This window comes from Bombus terrestris, chromosome 9 (assembly GCF_910591885.1).
Source record: "Bombus terrestris chromosome 9, iyBomTerr1.2, whole genome shotgun sequence".
Lineage (NCBI taxonomy): Eukaryota > Metazoa > Arthropoda > Insecta > Hymenoptera > Apidae > Bombus > Bombus terrestris.
Window position 1 is genome coordinate 11,747,703 of NC_063277.1, and position 21,329 is coordinate 11,769,031.

The 21,329-nt window shown below is 25.7% G+C and overlaps 4 protein-coding genes and 1 long non-coding RNA gene across 8 annotated transcripts; 2 read left to right on the forward strand and 3 right to left on the reverse strand.

The window, feature by feature from the left end:
* Positions 1-202: 202 nt before the first annotated feature.
* On the reverse strand, positions 203-3,118 carry LOC100642336 (bifunctional purine biosynthesis protein ATIC). 2 transcript variants are annotated; one of them, XM_048408426.1, is made up of 7 exons: positions 2,868-3,118; positions 2,341-2,544; positions 1,973-2,261; positions 1,348-1,839; positions 878-1,270; positions 525-789; positions 203-460 (listed from the first exon to the last, which is right to left on the reverse strand). In XM_048408426.1, the coding sequence occupies exons 1-7, from the start codon at positions 2,884-2,886 to the stop codon at positions 407-409; spliced, it is 1,716 nt and encodes a 571-aa protein (XP_048264383.1). In that variant the 5' UTR covers positions 2,887-3,118; the 3' UTR covers positions 203-406. The 2 variants fall into 2 exon arrangements, with proteins under 2 accessions (XP_048264383.1, XP_003397599.1); XM_003397551.4 differs by having other exon boundaries at positions 203-446; positions 2,868-3,092.
* Positions 3,119-3,976: 858 nt separating this feature from the next.
* LOC100652181 (egalitarian protein homolog) lies at positions 3,977-13,938 on the reverse strand. Of its 3 annotated transcripts, none has more exons than XM_048408889.1 (9): positions 13,850-13,938; positions 9,518-9,706; positions 9,161-9,337; positions 8,872-9,057; positions 7,172-8,656; positions 6,966-7,046; positions 6,617-6,861; positions 6,012-6,397; positions 3,977-5,933 (listed from the first exon to the last, which is right to left on the reverse strand). In XM_048408889.1, the coding sequence occupies exons 5-9, from the start codon at positions 8,576-8,578 to the stop codon at positions 5,572-5,574; spliced, it is 2,481 nt and encodes an 826-aa protein (XP_048264846.1). In that variant the 5' UTR covers positions 8,579-8,656; positions 8,872-9,057; positions 9,161-9,337; positions 9,518-9,706; positions 13,850-13,938; the 3' UTR covers positions 3,977-5,571. The 3 variants fall into 3 exon arrangements, with proteins under 3 accessions (XP_048264846.1, XP_048264845.1, XP_048264844.1); XM_048408888.1 differs by lacking the exon at positions 13,850-13,938 and adding an exon at positions 9,707-10,046 and having other exon boundaries at positions 9,518-9,638; XM_048408887.1 differs by lacking the exons at positions 9,518-9,706; positions 13,850-13,938 and adding an exon at positions 9,707-10,046.
* LOC100642214 lies at positions 10,557-14,612 on the forward strand. The gene is made up of 4 exons (XM_012311768.3): positions 10,557-11,020; positions 11,331-13,567; positions 13,833-14,116; positions 14,197-14,612. The coding sequence occupies exons 1-4, from the start codon at positions 10,955-10,957 to the stop codon at positions 14,361-14,363; spliced, it is 2,754 nt and encodes a 917-aa protein (XP_012167158.2). The 5' UTR covers positions 10,557-10,954; the 3' UTR covers positions 14,364-14,612.
* A 484-nt stretch (positions 14,613-15,096) lies between these two features.
* On the reverse strand, positions 15,097-16,407 carry LOC100652242 (protein unc-50 homolog). Its single transcript, XM_012311766.3, has 6 exons — positions 16,314-16,407; positions 16,088-16,239; positions 15,833-16,019; positions 15,578-15,711; positions 15,397-15,498; positions 15,097-15,256 (listed from the first exon to the last, which is right to left on the reverse strand). Exons 1-6 carry the CDS (start codon positions 16,403-16,405, stop codon positions 15,120-15,122), a joined length of 804 nt encoding a protein of 267 aa, XP_012167156.1. The 5' UTR covers positions 16,406-16,407; the 3' UTR covers positions 15,097-15,119.
* Positions 16,408-16,438: 31 nt separating this feature from the next.
* On the forward strand, positions 16,439-19,363 carry LOC125385674. Its single transcript, XR_007225198.1, has 2 exons — positions 16,439-16,771; positions 18,021-19,363. It is a non-coding gene; the product is annotated as an uncharacterized LOC125385674 (long non-coding RNA).
* Positions 19,364-21,329: the final 1,966 nt, after the last annotated feature.

A 21,329-nucleotide genomic window follows, 5' to 3' on the forward strand; every position in this document is an offset into this window, starting at 1 on the left:
TGGCATAAATCGTATAAATTATATAATATCTCTTAACATCTATTAATTTATCATTAACATCTATTAATTGATCTTCTAAATGAAAAATTCAAAAGTAAACAAAAATAAATTAAGAAATAACATATTTTTTGTCAGTTCATTTTATTTCATATAAAAGTACATTTTCAATATTACAATCAACCATACATTAACTTTTGATAAATTTATTATGTTGTAAAACTATTTCTTCATTACTATAATGGACTATAGACGATATGGTTTTCATAATGTATAATGCTTTGATATAATTAAACAATAAAGCAATTGTTGAATCATATCTTTTTTACTTAATGGTGGAACAATCTCAAATTAGTATGAATTAATACCATTTTATGTTCATCACAAGCTTGTATTACTGTCTTATCATTTACAGAACCAGAAGGGCTTGCAATATATTTGACGCCACTCTGTAATTAAATAACTACCTTTTAAAATTTCAGAAAATGATATGGCAAGATAATTCAATAAATAACTAAACTATATACCAATTTAGCTCTATCCACATTATCTCTGAATGGGAAAAAGGCATCGCTACTTAAAACAACATTGTCCGCTTTGTTTATCCATTCTGTTTTATCATTTTCTGAGAGTTTCTGTGGAACTTCCTCGTACATTTCTGCCCAAGTAGCCTCATCCATATCTTTTCCAATAGATCCATTTACATAATTGTCAATAGCATTCGAAATTTCTGCTCGTTTTACATTTTTCTTAAACTTCATACTAGTAACTTTGGGATGCTGTCGAAGCCACCTGAAAAATATTTATTATAATGTTGACAATAATAGATCGATTATTACGATATATGCAACAGATATTAGATATTAAGAACACAATATACCAGTTATCAGCTTTATCACCAGCAAGTCTTGTACAATGAATCCTTGATTGTTGTCCCGCGCCTATCCCAATTACTTGCCCATCTTTTGCATAACAAACTGAATTACTTTGGGTATACTTTAAAGCAATAGTAGCAACAATTAAATCTCTCATAGCACTATCAGAAATGGTTGTCAAATGTTTGGTTACTACATTGGAAAATGTATTTTTATCAATAACAGCATCATTACGTTTTTGTTCCATAGTTAAACCAAACAGAACTCTACGCTCCATTTGAGATGGTACATAATTTGGATCAATTTGAAGAACACAATATGCACCATTTTTTTTCTTCTTTAAAATTTTAAGGGCATCCTCTGAATAGCCAGGTGCAATAATACCATCAGAGACCTCTCTAAAATATAAATAATAATAAAAAATAACTAATAGTTTCTTGACTTCAATTTTTAATTTGATTATACCATACATTACCTAGATATGATTTTAGCAGTAACTTCATCACATGTGTCAGATAATGCAATAAAATCTCCAAAGCTTGACATTCTATCTGCTCCTCGTGCACGTGCATAAGCAGTTGCTAGTGGTGTAAGTTGGTGTAATAAGTCATCTACTTGACATAACTTTGCTTCTACAGCGTCCAGTGGTACACTAACTGCTGCACCAGCTGGACTAACATGTTTAAAAGATGTTGCAGCTGGTAAATTTAAAGCTGCCTTTAACTCCTTCACCAACTGATAACCATTTAATGCATCACAAAGATTAATAAAACCTGGGGAACCATTTACTACAGTCAGTGGTAATTTATCTAAAGTTGTAAAAATTTGTGCTGGTTTCTGATGTGGATTCATTCCATATCTTAATGTCAATTGAGAAACCTCACTACTATATTGTTTACGGAAATAATCTGAAATAGCATTATCATACTCTGCTGTATGAGTGAATGCTTTAAGTGCTAATACTTGTCTAAAAATAAAAAAAAAGATACAATATTTTAAAGTATAAAACTATTTTCTCTAATATCTATTTTAATAGAATATAAACTATTTTATAATATTTAATTAATATCTATTTTATTAATATCTATTTTAAACTATACCTAGTTTCCAACGAAGTATCTTTGTTAATAGATGATTCTAATTCCTTCCCAACTTTTTCATAATCACTAGGATCACAAATAACTGTTACTCTACTATGATTTTTAGCAGCAGCTCGTAACAAAGTTACTCCACCAATATCTACATTTTCTACTGCATCTTCAATTGTCACATCTGGTTTAGTAACTGTGTTTACAAATGGATACAAATTGCATACCACAAGCTGAATGAGCTGATAATTTTGTTTATGAAGATCTTGCAGATCTGACTCTGTGAGTCTAGCTAGTATACCTACATAAATAAACTTTCTATATAGTATGTATAGCATAAGTAAAATAAAAAATAAATTCAAATATATGAATGTCTTTACCAGCATGAACAGCAGGATGAAGAGTCTTGACTCTTCCATTAAGCATTTCAGGTGCACCAGTGATATTAGATACGTCTTTCACTGGGAGACCAGCATCTCTCAAAGATTTTGCTGTTCCACCAGATGCAACTAAAGACAAACCTAGTTCATGTAACTTTTTAGCAAATGGTAAAAGATTTGTTTTATCGGATACACTCAATAATGCTAGAAATAGAATAAACAAAATAAAATAAGTTAATTTTATGACATAAATATACTAGTTACTTTATTTGACAAAGTTTATTGAATAAAAAAAATTTATTTTGTAATATATAACATTACAAAATATTCATAATTGTAATAATAGTAGCAATTATAATCGCATAAGCAATAAATTAATAATATATCAATAACTAATATTTAAATCAATTATAGATATTAATAAATTTTAATCATAAGTATTCCGGGTCTGGAAAATTTGATTTTTCACTCATTTATTCTCATTTATTTTTCTTAACTTTTTTTTAATAATTACAAATATAACTTACCTAAATTTCCAGCAGACATGGTTTTATTTCTTCTAAAAATATTATTGTGAAGAAAAATCAGTCTGAACGAAATTAATCAAATTACTCAACGCTTACGGGTATTGTAAGCACAATGCAAGAGACTCAACAAGTGTGCAACTCTGAAATAATCTTATCCCCCATTATAATCCGGACTGTGTATACATATACGTATATAAATATGTATAGGTAACTAAATACCACACATGTATTCACGAGTGTGTATACGAAATAGCATCGAATATTATAACTTCAAAATATTTTGCAATTTGCGGGGGTCTTAAAGATCAAATGTTATCACATTAGATAAAATATCTTATAATAAACTGCAAGTATTGACTTAAAAAATAGGTACAACTTGCAAAATATATTTTTATCGTTAAAATGTTTTGATACACTTTTTATATTATTGTAAGTTATGCTAAGATCATAACACATTGCACATTGTACTTAATTGCATATATTATATATAAATATAGAGTTCTATTTAAAGAACTACTGATGACCTTGACAAGCTATAAAAAAAGTCTATTTTTGAGATATTTTTTCATACAACAATAAATAAGGCAAATATTTAGGTGATCTTATTTAAATGGGTTACCCTATATATTGACATAAAAATATATTATATATATATATAATATATAAATATATAATATATAAATATATAATATATAAATATATAATATATAAATATATAATATAATAATATATAAATATATAATATATATATATATATATATACACATATTACAATAATAATATAACATTAAATAAAATTATTAAAATTTTATACACTAAGGATACTTCAGAATGTTTATAAAATTCATACAATCTACAAAAATAACTTTTATGACGTAAATAGTTCACTGTTGCCATAAAAGTTTCACCGATATGATAAATCATATGTAACAAAACAAGCAAACATCATTTGAGAGTTTGAACTAAGTAGAATAATAATCTTTAAATTATTGTATGATTTATTTGTTATTAATGCAACTTATCAATTATTTATTATTGAATTAACGATATATAGAGGTAGAAGGGCAGGAATATTTTTTACTGATAATGATATAAAGAAATCACTTTAATTTATTTCAAGAAATTTATTATGCACATTTTTCAAGTGTTTAATGTAATAAATTAATCACTGTTAATAACAACAATGCCTACTATTTTAGATAAAATAGTTCTGTCATTTTTTAGATTTAGGATACATTTTTAGTTAAAACGATTTAAATGCATTAGTACGAATAAGGCACCTGAATCTAATTTACCGTTAATATCATATTGATCAATGCTACATTTAAGGAAAAAAAGATGTTACATACATTAGTATGTGTAGTAATAAATATAATATTAACAGGCATATTTCTGTTAAAGAACATATTGTAGAATAAAAATTGATATTATTTAAAATCATTTCATGATAATGTTATACTTTAAAATGTATTGTAATTATAGCCTGTCTTACAAAGTTTATATAGTTTTCTATTCATTAAGAACTAGCTACTCAAAGAAAGAGAATAACGTAAAAGAATTGATAACATTACCATTATCTAAATATTTCAAAAATAACAATTTCATTGTTGCACATTGCATATTTTAAACAAGCATTTTCACAAACAATTTTATATATTTGCAATTTATAATAATAAAATTCTAAATGGATGTCTAAAATCAAAAAATATACCAATGTACAGTTAAAAACAAACACTATATTCTTGAAAAGTATTGCATTAAAAGCTGCTCAATCTTAACATTATCACATTTGTATTGTTTTTTATAATTATTGCAGTTGATTTCCTTTAAATATAGTTATCCTTAAATTCTTTATTATAAGACTGTTCTTAAATCTCATTTATCATTATCAAAAAAGAAAACATGCAAAGACTTTCATCTTGTTTCATTAATTATAAACAGTATATTAGAACTTAGCACAAATACAACTTCAAAAAAATTAGGCATATCAAATGTGTAAAATGACTATCTTATATATTTATATTTATTTTAATAATCATTTTTTTATACTTCCATAAAAATTTATTAAAAGTGAATATTATCAAAAATATTTTCCAATAAAGCTAAAAATATTTTTATACAAAAATATATAAAAAGCACATTATGTAAGATAGCGATTTTAATGCAGCACTTAACATGGAAAATTATTCTTTTCTATATATAATATAATTCTATACTTCTATAGTAATATAAAAATGAATAAAATTTTGTTTTAAAGTATCATTAAAACATTTATATGTTTATATTTTTTTACAGAGGAACAACATTAATGTTTTAGTCCTGAGGAGCAACGTAAATTATTCTAAAAAATATTTTATCAAATATTGTTGTTAGTAAATACATAATTCGATTATTCCTTCTTGTATCTAGTAAAGAAAGATAATCATCTATGAAAATGAAATATTTCACAATACTGAATTTTTGTCATTAAAAAACAAATTTTTCCTAAATTCTGATTACTACAGCATCAGAGTTGGAAAAAAAATTGTATCGAATATTAATGTACCTGATTGTTGTAGTTTAAAATTACAATTTTGTCAAACTACATAAAATATATCAATTTTTACCTAGATTGTTTTATTTCTCATCACCTATTCGTCTTTTTCGTAAAAATCTAACAATGGCAACTTCCTTCCTTACCACATTCACAATAACTATGACATATCTACTTTTTTGGCGAATTCAATAAATCTATACGTTCCTTTTCTTCTTCCGTGAGAAATATTTTGGTAATTACTATATCACCTGTACTATACGTTTGGCAAGCCACACTAGTTACGGTATTATAATCTGGTCGTGGACTTTTATTTTTATCTTGACACGAGCATACACACTTTGTCGGAGACACATCTGCACTGCTTGAGGAAAACTGATCAGTTGCAGAAACAGTAACAGCTGAAAGAATAGCTTCTAATTTTTCAATCTTTTCAAATCTATCCATTCGTCCATCAGAAAGAATTTCATCCACCATTTGCATTGATTCTGTGAGGCTTAGAGTATCAGAATTCTGTGATGATACTAGACCACCTATGAAAATAAATATGTAAATATATGTAACCATATGGATATCACTAAATAATGCAAATTATTAACTGTGAAATGTACCAGAATGTGAATTTTCAGAAGTATAACTTTCTATACTATGATATTGCAAATCTTCAATCTTATCATCATCATCATCATCACTACTTTCTCCTTTATCTTGACCCATGTTTTCAAGTTTTTCTAATTTTCTTGCAACTTTATAACTACCTTTCAGTTTCTCCTTCTCATCTTCAGTAAGATCAAGATAACGCAAAAGACGTATTTCACGATTGCTTAAAACAATATTTTTGGTAGTTGCTTCTTCCATTCTTTTTTTCAAATCTGCAACTTCTGTTTCCACTTTCCGTTGTTTCTTTCGCGTTTTTACTTCTGCAGGTTTAATGTGTAATTGAATTTGCTCCTCACACAGCTCATTAAAAAGACCTTGTACTTCTGGTTTTATAAGTCTAATAATATCATAAGCAAAGAAAACAATTATAATTAACAAAGGTCACCTAAGATATAATTATCATCTACACAAAATTACAGAAATACTGTTTTGGTTATTCATTTGTTAAGTCATTTGTAAATAAATTTGTAAATGTAAAATAATGAACTACTACATTAAATATACATACATATATACAAATATACATACATATACAAAAAATAATTAAATACTACACCTAGACATGGAGACATATATTTGTGGAACCAAACTCAGAACATCACTGCTAGCATAAATGAGCATATCTCGTGTTAATGGACGCCTACACCAGTATCTTTGATTATTACGATAGATATTTTTCAATTGTTCTTTTAATGGATTAATTGGAGCACCATAATGATCACATAGTGTATTCAAATTAACATTCTTAACTTTATATACAGGTTTACCAGTTTCTTGAAATTGCAATACAGCATGAGCTGCCTAGAAATATAAACACAATTTATTCTTTAAGCATTATATACTTCTAGTATTTTATATTCTAAAAAATATTTAAAGAGACTTTAATAATTGTGGATCTCAAATACCTGTGTATCAAAAACATTATTCAACATAATTTTAAATTGTCTGTACAAATTGACACTGTCATTTCTACAATCATGAATCACCTAAAACAATACATACAATTAATAATCAAAATAAAACTATGAAAGCATAAATAAATCTACAAAGTGTAATAAAATTTTAAGTTTTAATTCTATTTTAATATCAAGTTTTAAATATTGTTCCTTACTTTAATAACATCTTTATGTTCTAGAAGTTTTTGAAGGCCCCCAGCTTGTACAAGATTAGGACAAGCAAATAAATCGAACACATATGCTTGTCCAGACATAGTTCCAATTTGTACAAGTGTCAATTGTCCTTTAACTCCTAAATTTATTCCTTCACAGTCAAATGAAACAACTATTTTACCATTAGGAGGAGGCTTACGAGGATTTATTATATCTTCTATAATTTGAAGACTCTCCCTGGGATTTACTATTATTTTAGTTTGTTGCAATATCTTTAATTTCCAAGCATCTCCCATTTGCATGGTTTGTAAATTTCTATCCTTTTCTGTATTATCCGCTAAAGTCTTCATTACAAGCATATTTATTCTTTGTTTCAACGTTTGTTGTTGCAAGCTTACTGGAGGAGAGCTACTATTACCTTCAATAGATGAAGAATGAGAATTTTGTACAGAATTAATCTGATTTGTAACATTGGTACTAATAGATTCTGAATTAACTGTTTGCAAGGGTGCTTGAGTATTGTTTGGTTGAATAACTTGATTTACATTTGCTTTGTCAGAAGTATTATTTTGATTTCTTGTAGAATTTGGAAATCTTGTTTTTGCTTTTCCTTCTATAGGGGAAGATTTTGGTCTTCCAATTAATGTTACTAAATTACTTTGAACGTGAAATGCATCTGGGAACATCTTAACAAATGTACACAAATCCTGCGGTGTCTTAAATATTGAGGTCCAATTTTCATAAGAAAATTTATCATTAACTATGTTGAACATTTGATCTACAAGGATTGGACCCTTTTGTTCAATACACTCACACAGAAAATCTAATAATTTTGCAGTAATCTCTGGGTCTATAGGTATATCAGGTTCTAATTCCACGAAAGGTTCTGCCTTCATGCCTTCGTATTGCTTTAACATTACATTATCTTCCGTAACTACAAAAGCATCAGGATATTTTATAAGAAAGTCTCTAAACTCCTTATAATGTTGACCAGAAATATGTCTAACTTCTGGAGAAGCCTGAGACCGATGTCCCAAAAGACTTTTTATTGGTACTTCTGTACCAACGCCATATTGCATTAATTTATTTGTAAAATATTCTACAGCCTCTCGAGCATAATCACGTTTCCCTCCTAATTTACACCCATTTTCTTCTTCTACAACTTGTTGAAATGTATTCACTGATACGTAATCACCATTAATAAGAAAAAGCATTGGATATTGAGCTAAAAACTTTTTAAGGCCACTCTGTGATCCACCAGCTATTTGACGCATTTCTTTTGTAAATCCCTTAGCTCCAAACTGACAGCTTAAATCATGTAATGTTCGTGGACCACCTTTATCCACAAGAAGCTCCAAAAAAAATAAAAGTGTCATATTTCGTACAGTCTCATACTCTGAGCTATCCATCTTTTTATTTTATTTATTGCTTCCAGAAAATATACTTCTTATTGATTATAATATCCACAGAATCATGTCATGATATATCTAAATACAATAATTTAAATAATTAAATTTAATTAGTTTTAACGAATAACCACGATATAAATATTATTTTTTATTTAAAATATTAACTACGTTTATTTTATATTAAATTATTGTAATGTAATTTCTTAGTAAATTAAGCATATATATAAAACTAAATTATTATATCTATCTTATTAATATAAAAATATAAATGAAATCAATATGTATGTATTTACCATTATAACTATCAAATACTAAGGATATGAGCACAAAAATAAATTATTGCCATTTTTTAATATGTACTCTTACAAGTAACTCATTGGCAAGACTTTTATATGAAAAGATGCACTTGTTTTAAGATTAATTAAATGCCAATGACTAAATAATTGCACAGTCACCATCACAGGGAGAGAAAGCTAGATCTAAAAACCCATTAATATACATAGCTAAATATGAAATATTTTATCAGACTAATTTGTGTCTTCGGTAATTATCAACACTTATATTATACTTTTTTATACAAACCTTATATTATGAATAACTAGGCTTCCTATAGGTATAATTTCTTCTTTGCTAATGCAGTGTGTGTTGTATAAAATATGAACATTATAAAATTTTCGTTTCTCTCCATAAATTACTTCAGACTATTAATAATAATTTACTTGGAAAAAATATGGATTATAATATGATACTTATGTTAACCTGTTAAATATAAACATTGATTATACTACATATATATGTTTATTCAATTACCAAGAATCAGTGGCAGAAATTTAATATTGAATAATAAAATATCTCTATATACCAATGAATCTTTAATAGACTAAAAAGAAAAGATTATGCAAAATGTCTATAGAACATAAGTAGAAAAAAGCTGCCCACCTATAACACACATAAATATTTATGAATTCCTACATTTTTTTGCATTGCAAATCGAAGCATTAAAGGTGTATTTCACAATTTGTTAATATATCACAGTCCATATCACGTACAAGACATATGTCTGTATATTAATTCACTATATTACTATACAGTATTGTGTAATTTGACATTGAAGAATATGATAATTACCTATAACAAATAAAACTTCGCTGAACTTCGAAACACATCAGATCAGAGATTTTAGAATCGACGATATCTAAATTCTAAGATATCACAGGTCAAACAACTCTGACATAGATTTAAAATACCACGCCACACTAATGTTCTCGATATGTGTTTCTATAGTATTTGTCAAACATTTTCGAACTTGTTCTTCTCTCAAGTAACAATGACAATTATAGTTTATCAGAAACTTGTTTTTTTTTTATCTTGCCTAATATTATATGGTAAAATTTCAGTCATTTGCCAATGTGGTGCACCGTGCAATATATCATCCTATACATACTGATATACACATATCCAATTAATCCTCACCTGGTAAAACAGGCACAAGAGGGAGTATCAAAAGAAGAAAATAATTTCTATAATATCCGATAATATTCATTTAATACTCATCTAGATTTCAAATAATAAAATTATTTTAAAATAGATTTGCGTTTACATACAATTTTATAATATGCTATTTAATTTTATTTGTAATATATACACATCAATTGAAATTATACATACTATACAATATAAATCACTCGTTTATCTACTAATTCTTTGTAGAAAAGAACATACTTCAAAGATACGTATATATCAAATACATAAGTGGTACATCAAAAATTTATAATAAGCAAATTTTTGAGAAAGACATACGTATAGTAAATATATATGTATAATTATATAATACAACTATATACCAATATGTGTGTATATATATATATATTACGAGTAGTAAAATATATATAACATAATATCAGAATTGCTGATTTGGAAAGAAATTCGAAAAGTAGTAAATCTAGTAAAATTATATCTAATTAAAGCATTAAAAAGATATTCTTTTTGGTTATGAAGAACAGTGAAAATTCAAAATGAATTAAAGTTTAGAATATTTTCTTGATTTAAAAAGATACTAAAACGATATACATATATATATTTTATTCACTAGACTTTGCTGTTTATGTTGGCTGCATTTTTATTTCGAATCATTTATCACATAATTTGTTTGAAATAAGTTTCCAGTGCAGTAAAAGTATTTTAAGCAAAAACCATTGCAAGAAATAGTATAAATTAAAAAATAAATAAAACAGAGGGATTTTATAAAACATTTTTTGAAAGTTTTAAATTAATTGCAAGATAATATTGATAATTTACTAATTATAACATATATGTGTGAAAATTAATGAATATAACGAATGTGTATAAATTACAATTGTTAATTTAAACTGAAATATGTTTTGCGGTAATGAGGATGAATTTGAACCGAGAATAACACCAAGACCTGCATCTAAACTTGATGTAAGTTTTTCTTCAATATGTAAATTAATATATATATAATAAAAAAAATAAAATATATTAATCTTGAGATTTCTCATAATATTAGTAAGCTTAAAATAATAGTGAAATATTAATTTTTTCTCCATCTATGTAAAGATTTTATTAGAAGCAATAAAAATTTAACATCGAATTACATGGAGTAAGAAATACAAACCAATAAATAAATTGAAGATTTAGTGATTAATGACTATTGGTAGTTAATTTAAATTTAAAAATTAGTAATAATAATGTATTTTAATAAAAAATTATTTTTTAATAATTCTAATTTCAGTGTTTTGCAGTACCATGTGTGCCTGAAGTTTCTTTAATATTTGACAAACCTGTAAGTTGTAAGAGTACAGAACGTGCACATTTTTGTTCACCATCTGAGGAATCTAAAGATTTAAGAAGTAAAAGTAGTCATTCCTCTCCATTAAATGTTAATGGATCATATGCAGCATGGAAAGAACAGAACTATTTAAGGAAACCACTATCTTCTAAAGTTAATGATTGTATAGCTCCTTTAAAAGAACAGTCTAATCAAAATTATATTTTACACTCATATTTAACAGAAGGTAATATTACAAATACTTTAAATGAATCTAAACGAAAGAACTATGCTTTAAGGGAAGATATTTATAATTCTTCACACTGCAAGCAAAAATCAAGTAGAGAAAACAATGATTCTCCTCGTAAATATAATTATGAAAGGTCTGAAAGTAATACATTGCATACTGATAAAGAACAAAATACAAAGATACAATGTAACGATAAAATAAGACATATAGATTCTCTGTCTGCTATATCACAAGCTATTAAACCTTGTATAAATGCTGATAATCACAAAGTTAAAGAAGATGAATATTCTCCATTATTATATGAGAGACAATTAGCAGCTCATAATTCTAACCAACAGAAAGTATATAATGATTCAGTTCCTGAATCAAATGTACAAAATGTACCTACTAATCCAGGTACATTGCAACGAAATGAACTCCAATTACCACATTATTTAGGACAACAATATCCTTATTTTAACATGAATGCATATCCATTTCCTCAACTCCATCCTTATCCTACTAACAATACAGATAATCAAGAAACAGTAAAGAATTTATTACAAATTATAAATAGTCAAAATGAGCAAATTAAATCTTTACAGATACAAGTGGATAGATTGTTAAAAATACAAGAAGAAAATTTAAAAGAAAGAAAAAAATGCTCTTGTTCCTTTCAATTACAGACACAAAGTGATCAATTTCATACAAACTCTAATAATGTTTTAGGTACTTCTAATTATGTTACTGTGCCTGAAAACACAAAAAGAAGTGTCTATCGGAGAGATTCTCCTCAAGATAGGAAAAAAGAGAATTGTAACAAAAATGAAAATATAAGTCAAAATGAATTGATATTAACAGATGCACAATCAAAAAAAGCATTTATGCAACAGAAAGTTTCAATTGGTGTAATGACAAGTTTTGAATTCACTGTACAAAATAATCCTTTTACAATGGATATTGAAAATTATGAAAAAAAAGATGGTCAACAAAAGCAAGAAAATTTAAAGATGTGTAACAGTGTTGGTTCTCATGATACTAATGAATCATTAAGAAGATATAAAAACTCCTTTACTCGAATGCCTAGTGCACAATTAGAAAACATAGTTGAAGACTCAGAGAGTTACATGTCATCTAGTCAACAACAAAGTAGTAACTTAAATGCAACTACTTCTACAAAGGATTTAGAGAAACAAGCTTATGTAGATATTCGAAGAGAAACAGATACTCATAGATCTGAATCTCCAAAATTATGTAAAGATGAAACAGCAAAATCAGATGAAACTGAAAATAGAATAAAAAAACATTTAGAAAACTGTACAGTGAGAACAAGAAATTACGAAAATATAAAAACACCAATGATTCAAAGAAATCATGTATGTGCGGGAACTGTAGGTACTGTAGGTACTGAATATACTGCCCAAAAAAATAAAAAATTTATAGCAAATACCTTTACTAATGTAGATCAAGATAAGGAAGCAAATATACAACGAGATAATAGTTCTGTAAAAACAAATAATTTTGTAAATAATTCTCATTATCACAATGATTATCAACAAGAAGGGCAGCCTTTTGGATTGAAGCAAAATTCAAATTGCATTGAAGACAGTCTAATTTTAAACAGTGATGATTTGAAAATAAATGAAAGGCCACTTAGTCCAGAACCTAGTATCCATGTTGAAATGCAGGAGTATTCTAGTGATGATGATAGTGAAAATATTAAACGAAGTTCAAAAGTGGGCTGGACATTTTACAATGATGTTCTTGGACAAGTAAATCAATTATTACAGAACTCTTGTATCATAGATGATCAACAACAAAAACAAACAAAAGTAAATCAAAATGAACGAGATGAAACTGATAATAGAGCAGTATTAGATACTGTAAAAGTAGCTACATTACAGCAACTTAAAAAATTTGGAATTAGTTTAAGTGAAAATTCAGAAGCTAAAGAATTGAACAACAGCAACAAGTATGTTTTGCATCTATTAAAAGTTTGTACATAACGAAAATCTTGATTATCTATATTTTGTTAATCTAAGTAATTATGTAATTTAATTAAGGTAACTTTTATTACAATCTATTTATTATAGTTCTTATTATATAAAATACATTATTCAAATTTTATATTACAAAACAAATGATTAACATTACTCTAGATAATTAAGTATTATATAATTGAGTTAAATCATATCTGTATTATACATAAAGAATAATTCTAATAATTTATTTAAAAGAATGGCATTTGACTTACCATTTTATCCACGTTTGGATTATCAAACAAACATGACACAAGCTACAAGTGCTGTAAATGAAACAAATACAAGCATGCATATGAAGGCATTAGCTTTAAAGTATCTAACTGACGAACAACTTGCTGAATTAGCAGTACAAAGGCAAGGTGCATCAGTTAATCATCTCATGGTTAGCAATTTACAAGGAACAAATATGTCTTTTGCCACAATGCATTATTTACAAAGATATCAATTAGTTCCAGGAAAAAATAATGTTCAAACAGAAGGTAAAAATATAAATTAAAACAACTTTTAATCAGTGTGTACACAATATACTTTTAATTAAATTAGGTTATTTATTCTACAGATATTAATGCACTACAAAATGAAATGCCTCCAAAGGCAGACTTAAAGGTTACAAATCCAAGAAATAGTCCAAAACAACGTCTTCCATTTAGTCAAACACCGCGAACAACCTGTCCCAGTAAGATTTTAGATATTTCTGCTTTAAAACAGCAACCTAAACTCTTATAAACAATTAACAAATTAAAATTATAATTTTAGTAGTCCTTAAAATTTTTAACTTTTTGATTGTTAATCCCTATGCTTTAATCACTACTATTAAGAGTTTATATCTGTCAATTGTATTTCTTGATCAACTAAAAATATATGTTCGTGAATACAACTAAACACTTTACTATTTGTAAGCAATCAAAGGGTTAAAAATATTCGTATTCAAAAGAGGATATCTTTACAGTATACATTATATTATTTATTTCTTATTTTTATAATAAATATAAGACAATTTTTTAAAATGAAATATTTTAAGAACTATTTGACAATATGAAAGTGTTATATACAGTATTTATACAAATAATTCGTACGATATAACAATTTGTCGTAAGACTATCTCTCACATGAACAATATAAATTAAAAAAAGTGACATTTCTAACTAATAATGTACAAACATTTTTTGCATCTTTAGAAAATTAAATACAAATAGTTTTGTCATTTAATAATATGACCTTTACGAATGATATTTTATATTAGAAATGTATAATTATTAAAAAAAAATTTGTAACAAAATATATTAATATATCTTTTTTATATATTTTGTTTTAAAAAGAAATAAATACCTAGAACTTTCTATTAAACATGTTGATAATTTTTCCAAACTACATATAAATTGATACACACACACAGCAATTATAATTCATTCAGCTTTAATGCATAAACACTTGTATCAAAAATTAATTTGAAATGAACTTTTGTAATAAAATAAGTTTTATTCAAACAACTCGATAATGATAAAATTCCATAACTAAATGACTAATATTGATGCCTGCACATAATGTCATAATATACATTAGTAATATTATTGGTAATGTTGATAATATTATATGTGTTTTGTGAAGTATTTCCATACCTGAAATAAATGCAAAGAATTTATTAACTTTTTTTATTTTCCAAATTATAATAGCCAAGCTTTTTTTAATTTTTTAGTTTTACAAAACGTAATTATTTAATTGATGTGCAAATGATATAATACTAAATTTATGTACTTACTTGTGTAACCCAAGAATGTTATGTAAATATAGTAACTAATAGCTATTAACCAGATTGTGTTTCCAACAAATCGTGACGAAAATGTATCATAGTTTATAAGACCTAGAATAATAAATACAAGAAGGAAGATATTAATAAAAGAACAAATTGCAAAATATTAATAGGAGACAAGTAAATTTACCATTGTACAAAAACAACTGTACGATATGGAGTATAATTAAAGGTGGAAAAAATGCATTTAAGTGTATGTCAAATGCATAACCCCATTCTACATCCTGGGTTTTGTCAATTCTTAGATAACGATTTGTTATAATCCTGCAATTAGTAGAAATTATTTGCTTTATAATATTTTATTCATACATACACACACACACATGTATATATATAACATGTATACCATATAATGCAATTTTAATAACATTAACATATAATTTACCAAAATACTGTTGCTACTATTAAGCCAGCTACAAGGTAATCAATAAATATCATATAAAATAGTAGCTTTATAAATTGAAGAAATCCTAATCCCAAAACAATGGTAAAACCAATGGAAGATATACATAGACAACACATTAATAGTACCAAAAATGCAGGATCATCCCTTGCAAATTGTGACTTTGTCTCTAGAAAAAATTTAATTTTTCATAGTGATAATACATTGTGATATCATTTTATATGTAAAGTAACTTACGCTTTCTATTTTGAAAATTTCTATATACTTTTTGTGGCGATATAAATAAAAAGATCATTTGCCATAATGCAAATTCAAAGTCCATTTGTTCAAATTTTAATAATTTCCTTAGATACTTGTAACATTTTGTTGCTGCACCCATACAATCTTGCCTAAAATACATTTGTAAAAATATTCAAATTTATTAAACTAGTCATAAATTTAAATATTTTGATTGATCTTATACCTGTAAGTTACTGGCATAGGTAAATTTGAACCTGTTTCAACTGGACCTGGTGAATTACATCTACTTACTGGTGGTGATTTGGAATATTTCATTTTGGAATCTATTCAACACAAACCGTTCATTCTGTAAATCTTAAACAAACCATTAGAAATATATTATAATATATAGTATATATAAGTATTATAATTTTTTTTGGATATTTTATTACACAACTATCATTGTACTTAAAGTATAACAATAATAGTATAATCTTTTTCCAGGACCATCACTAACATTTATTTACTATTTTTTTATTATAAAAAATATCTAATGCTGTCAGTTATATAGATATATCTTTATTATTATTATAGGTTATGTTTATGTGTTATAAATGACAAGAAATACAATATATAATAGTCTTTTTCGACTATTCAATAATTACACAATGCTACGGAATTATTTACATTAATAATATTCAGGTAAATATATATGTAGAATATAACTTTATATTCTCAAAGTCAAGATTACTTGAAACACGACAGTTATTGGTCAGATTCCATTCAATCTGATTCAATTTTACATTCATTTTATTCCATCACCATTAAATATCTACAAATATTTCAATATCAATTATGGTACATGAAATAGCTTAAAATTTCTATTAAAAATTAAGTTTTTAGAAATAACAAGTATAAGTAAATGACAAAATTATTGGTATTTATTAAAATATATTTATTATTTTTACAATTCAATTTCAAGATAAGGAGCAACTTATATTTAATTTAGAAATGTTAACACTTTTTAAATATTTGCATTCTCCAAGATTTTACTCATTTGATTCATAAAAGTTTTAAAAGCTACCATAATATTAAAATCGAATTATTGCTTTACTTAAAACTGTTAATTATTTTATTCTTTATCGCTTATATGAAGTACACATAAATTCAAATGATAAATACATAAAATATAAAAATTGTTGAAAAATAGTAGAAGCATTAGAAGGTAATATCAAATTTTAGTTGTTAGAAAATAAATATAATTTACATACGTTGGTATTAGTAAATCCTAATATATATATACACGTACTATATAAATGCTTACTTTTCAAAGTTTTTTATGTCTTTATTTATTCATTTATTGTTTATTTATATTATGTACAAAGTAATTTCTAAACATATAATGGACGCAACAAAGAAACCTATTATATACAAATATATATGCGGTTACAGATATAGTGAAAACTTCACACGTTAAACATAAAATTATATATGTATGTAATTGAATTTTGTTTTATACATTGCGCCACGAGATAATATTTAAAGCTAATATAAGTTGTATCCTAACTTCCTGTCTTCTTTTCTATATTTTCCTTTATAAGATACAATTATATGCGCGTATGGATACCATTTTTGTCATATATTCTTACATATCTTCTATACATTGTTGTATATATATATTTATATTATATATATATATCTATATATTTATTTACTTATTTATATAGCAAACCATCGCATCAATACCGAAATTTATAAAAATATACATGTACTTTTAAAAATTATGCACTTTAAATTAAGCACACTAATGCTAAATTATATATGTTTGTAGGTATGTATGTATACGTAAATACTCAATTTAAATTTGGCTTATTTTGTATTTACGTATAATAAGCCAACATTCAATTAAGTTTCACACTTCTTTTATATCATCCTTTGTTTCAATCGGCAGGGAATATAAGAGCTGTTCGACAGATTATTTTGTATAGTGCGAAATCCTTTCATGTGGAAATTGGAAGATATTGATAAATATAATAGGATCAATTGGGACTTTTACATACATATGAATATATGTAAAAAGACACTGAACGTACAACGAGTTCGTCCGCAATATAAGTGATGGTATTAGGACGTATTATAGGTATTACAGGAGCAACGGTGTAATTAACAAGAACATTTCCATTATTTTGCGATTTGACAATGACAAGAAAATATCGATATTTTAATTATAACTTAATAAATTTATAATTGGGCGATACAAATCAATGAGCCAAATGATAGTATCATCGCATTATTTTTTGATGTTGTTCCTAAATAATTGAAAAATAATTATTAAATTAACTCTTAAATTTTTCAATTAAAGTTTATTCATCTAATTAAACGGCCAGCGTTACTAAAAAAAAAAAAAAAATGTTTAAATTGTATCACTCGTATCTTTAGAAGAAATGTTATAAACAATTTGGACCCAAATGTATAAATTAATTCCGTTACTATAAAATATATCGTAAATATATAAAATTTTTGCGTATAATTCGAGTAATACTTAACACGATCTTTGTTGCAATGCAAATTTTCCACTTGAAAGATAAGTATTGTTGTATGCATAGAATATATAAATCCCAACGCTTTATTAAAAGTATTGCATGTGTAATTCTGTATACTGAAATTGCACGAAGCACATCAGAAATCCTGACCAACAATCAATAGGTATTAAGGTGTATAAGAAACGATTTCTGTTTCGATTTTATATTACCATATTCTAACGTTTGCTCAAATCAAATTACATTTATTGTAATATTTTCTGTTTAAATTTAAACAAATTTGATTTCTTATTGTAGAATGGCTCTGTATACGAGTTTACATATAAAGGCACATATAATGTGCGATATTAATTATAAAAATTTCGCATGTAGACTTCCTCGTTATACAAGTCGTGCCACATATGCAAGAAAATTAAATATTTATAATATACCAATAAAAATACATTAGCACAAAATATTTGCATACACTTTCTAAGAAATTTGTTAATTTAATTACTTTAGATATTGTAGTCCAGTGCCTAGTATGATAAATAAATCTTATTTACAAATTGTAATTTTCTCATCATACATAATATGTTATCTGTAAAGTACTGACAAACGAAGATCTTGTTCAGGAATGTTTACCAAATTAATTTATAAGTAGTATGTAACAAAGTATTTGTTCGTATTTTAATATGATTTTAATATGTATATTGTGATGTATTCTTACGCATCGCTAATATTCCAAACACTAAATATTTAATTCATTATGTTATTTCACTTGTATTTAATCGTAACATCCTTTAGTCATTTGTAAAAGTGGTCATTATAGTAGTTACAAATATTTTAAGAAAATTTTCGTCGTATTATCGTATTATTGTTTTTCTATACTTTCTTTGAAATCATTAAGAAAGTCATTGACGTCGTAAATGTGCGATAAAAAATGCAGCATTATTTAAAAGCTTCAACTTGAAACGTTTTAATGTAACATATTCAGCACAATGTATATGATGTAAATTACTTTCTATTTCTTAGATCATTGTTTCAAGAACAAAATAATTGTATCTTCCTTCAAGAATGTGTCTGAGTTTAATATCTGTAAATAATTATTTTTAATATACATGGTGATTAATAACTTTGGTTATTTAACGTTATCTCTATTTTGAAAAGTATGAGGAAACTTTATTTATAAAAATTATATGATATTAAGAGAGTCATAACATACCAATATTAATTTTTTTTTGAAGTAGAAGACTTTTAGAGATTTCAAAGTTACTTCTATCTTTTTTCAACAGTATACACTATACTTTTTTATACTTAAAAAAATAGCGAATTCAAACGATTTTAAGGATCTTTAATACAAGTTCATTCGAGAATAAATAAAGAGATGAAAGGAGTTTTATATCACGTTTATATTAGAAATGATGTTCCTTTGCATCGACGTAATATTAAAGTAGTCGAATTATTAAAGCCCTTATACTTGTTGAAATTTTTAAATTGATTATAACACATATAACAATGATTAATATTTATTTCGCATCTTCTAACGTTATTGGATTTTCAGGATACAGAGATGGTTCATAATTCAATGTGATTCCATGAATTGTTCTCGATCTGGAAGATTCATGAATATTAATAGAAGAAAATCTCAAACAGATTTAATGTCAGTTGTTATTTACACTTCTTATTATTCTGTACTATTTACTTTTCTTACTACTCCTATAGTTCTTTGTAGGTTGAAACTACCCACATATAATGATCAACCCAGACAGCTCAAGTATAAAGAAAAGACTCATTGCAATATGTATTACAATCAAATGTATGAGTTTTGCAATTTCATAATTTCAATGTTGATGCAAACAAACACTACTTCCAATATTTCCAATAATATAAGACTCGTTTTATTCTTTTTTTAAAAGTCAAATATCCGTTATTTTATTAGAAATAAAAAGTATAGTATGCCCTTTAAAAGAATATAGAGTTGGATTATGAAATCCTTAAAATTCCTACATTTTTATTAATTATTAGTGATATATCATGAACCCGCTCGTACAAATCTTGTAAATAAAGTCTATTTATATTTCACAGGATAATAAAGACATTTAAGGTAGTCAAAGTTTATCCATTATTCGCATTTTGATCAAAATGAAAACTTAAATTCTAGGAAAAGTACAATTCACTTATTCTTATTAAACAGTCACGTTAAAATTTTCTAATTCCTCTGTTTTAAAGAATCTTGTGAAAACAACATAAAACAATTAAATGCAAAATGAATAAATACTACAAAATATACATATAATTTTTACATATCAGGAATTATATTCTTAGACAAAATAAATGTTGTTATATTCTATATTCTACTACAAACATATCTTAAATAATGAAAACGGAAACCTAATATAATTGACGTTAATTGCTATCAATATATATAATATAGGAAATATTAATATAAGATAATGAAGGAAGACAATAAAGTTTTATGTAATTACGCAATGTGATTGTACATCATAAACTATCATCGATGTCATATTTCGTAAAAATAATAATTTTCAAATCCTGCTTTCCAGCAAATATTAACAATGACTCAAACTTATTTTTTGCAATTTTCTCACATTCAGTTATGCACCCAGCAAAATATGTATGATATTTTGTAATTTTCAAATCATGTAACTACTATTCGCTTAATTTTGAAGTATGTTCATAGTAAGATAATGATTGATATATCTCAATTATTTAATCAA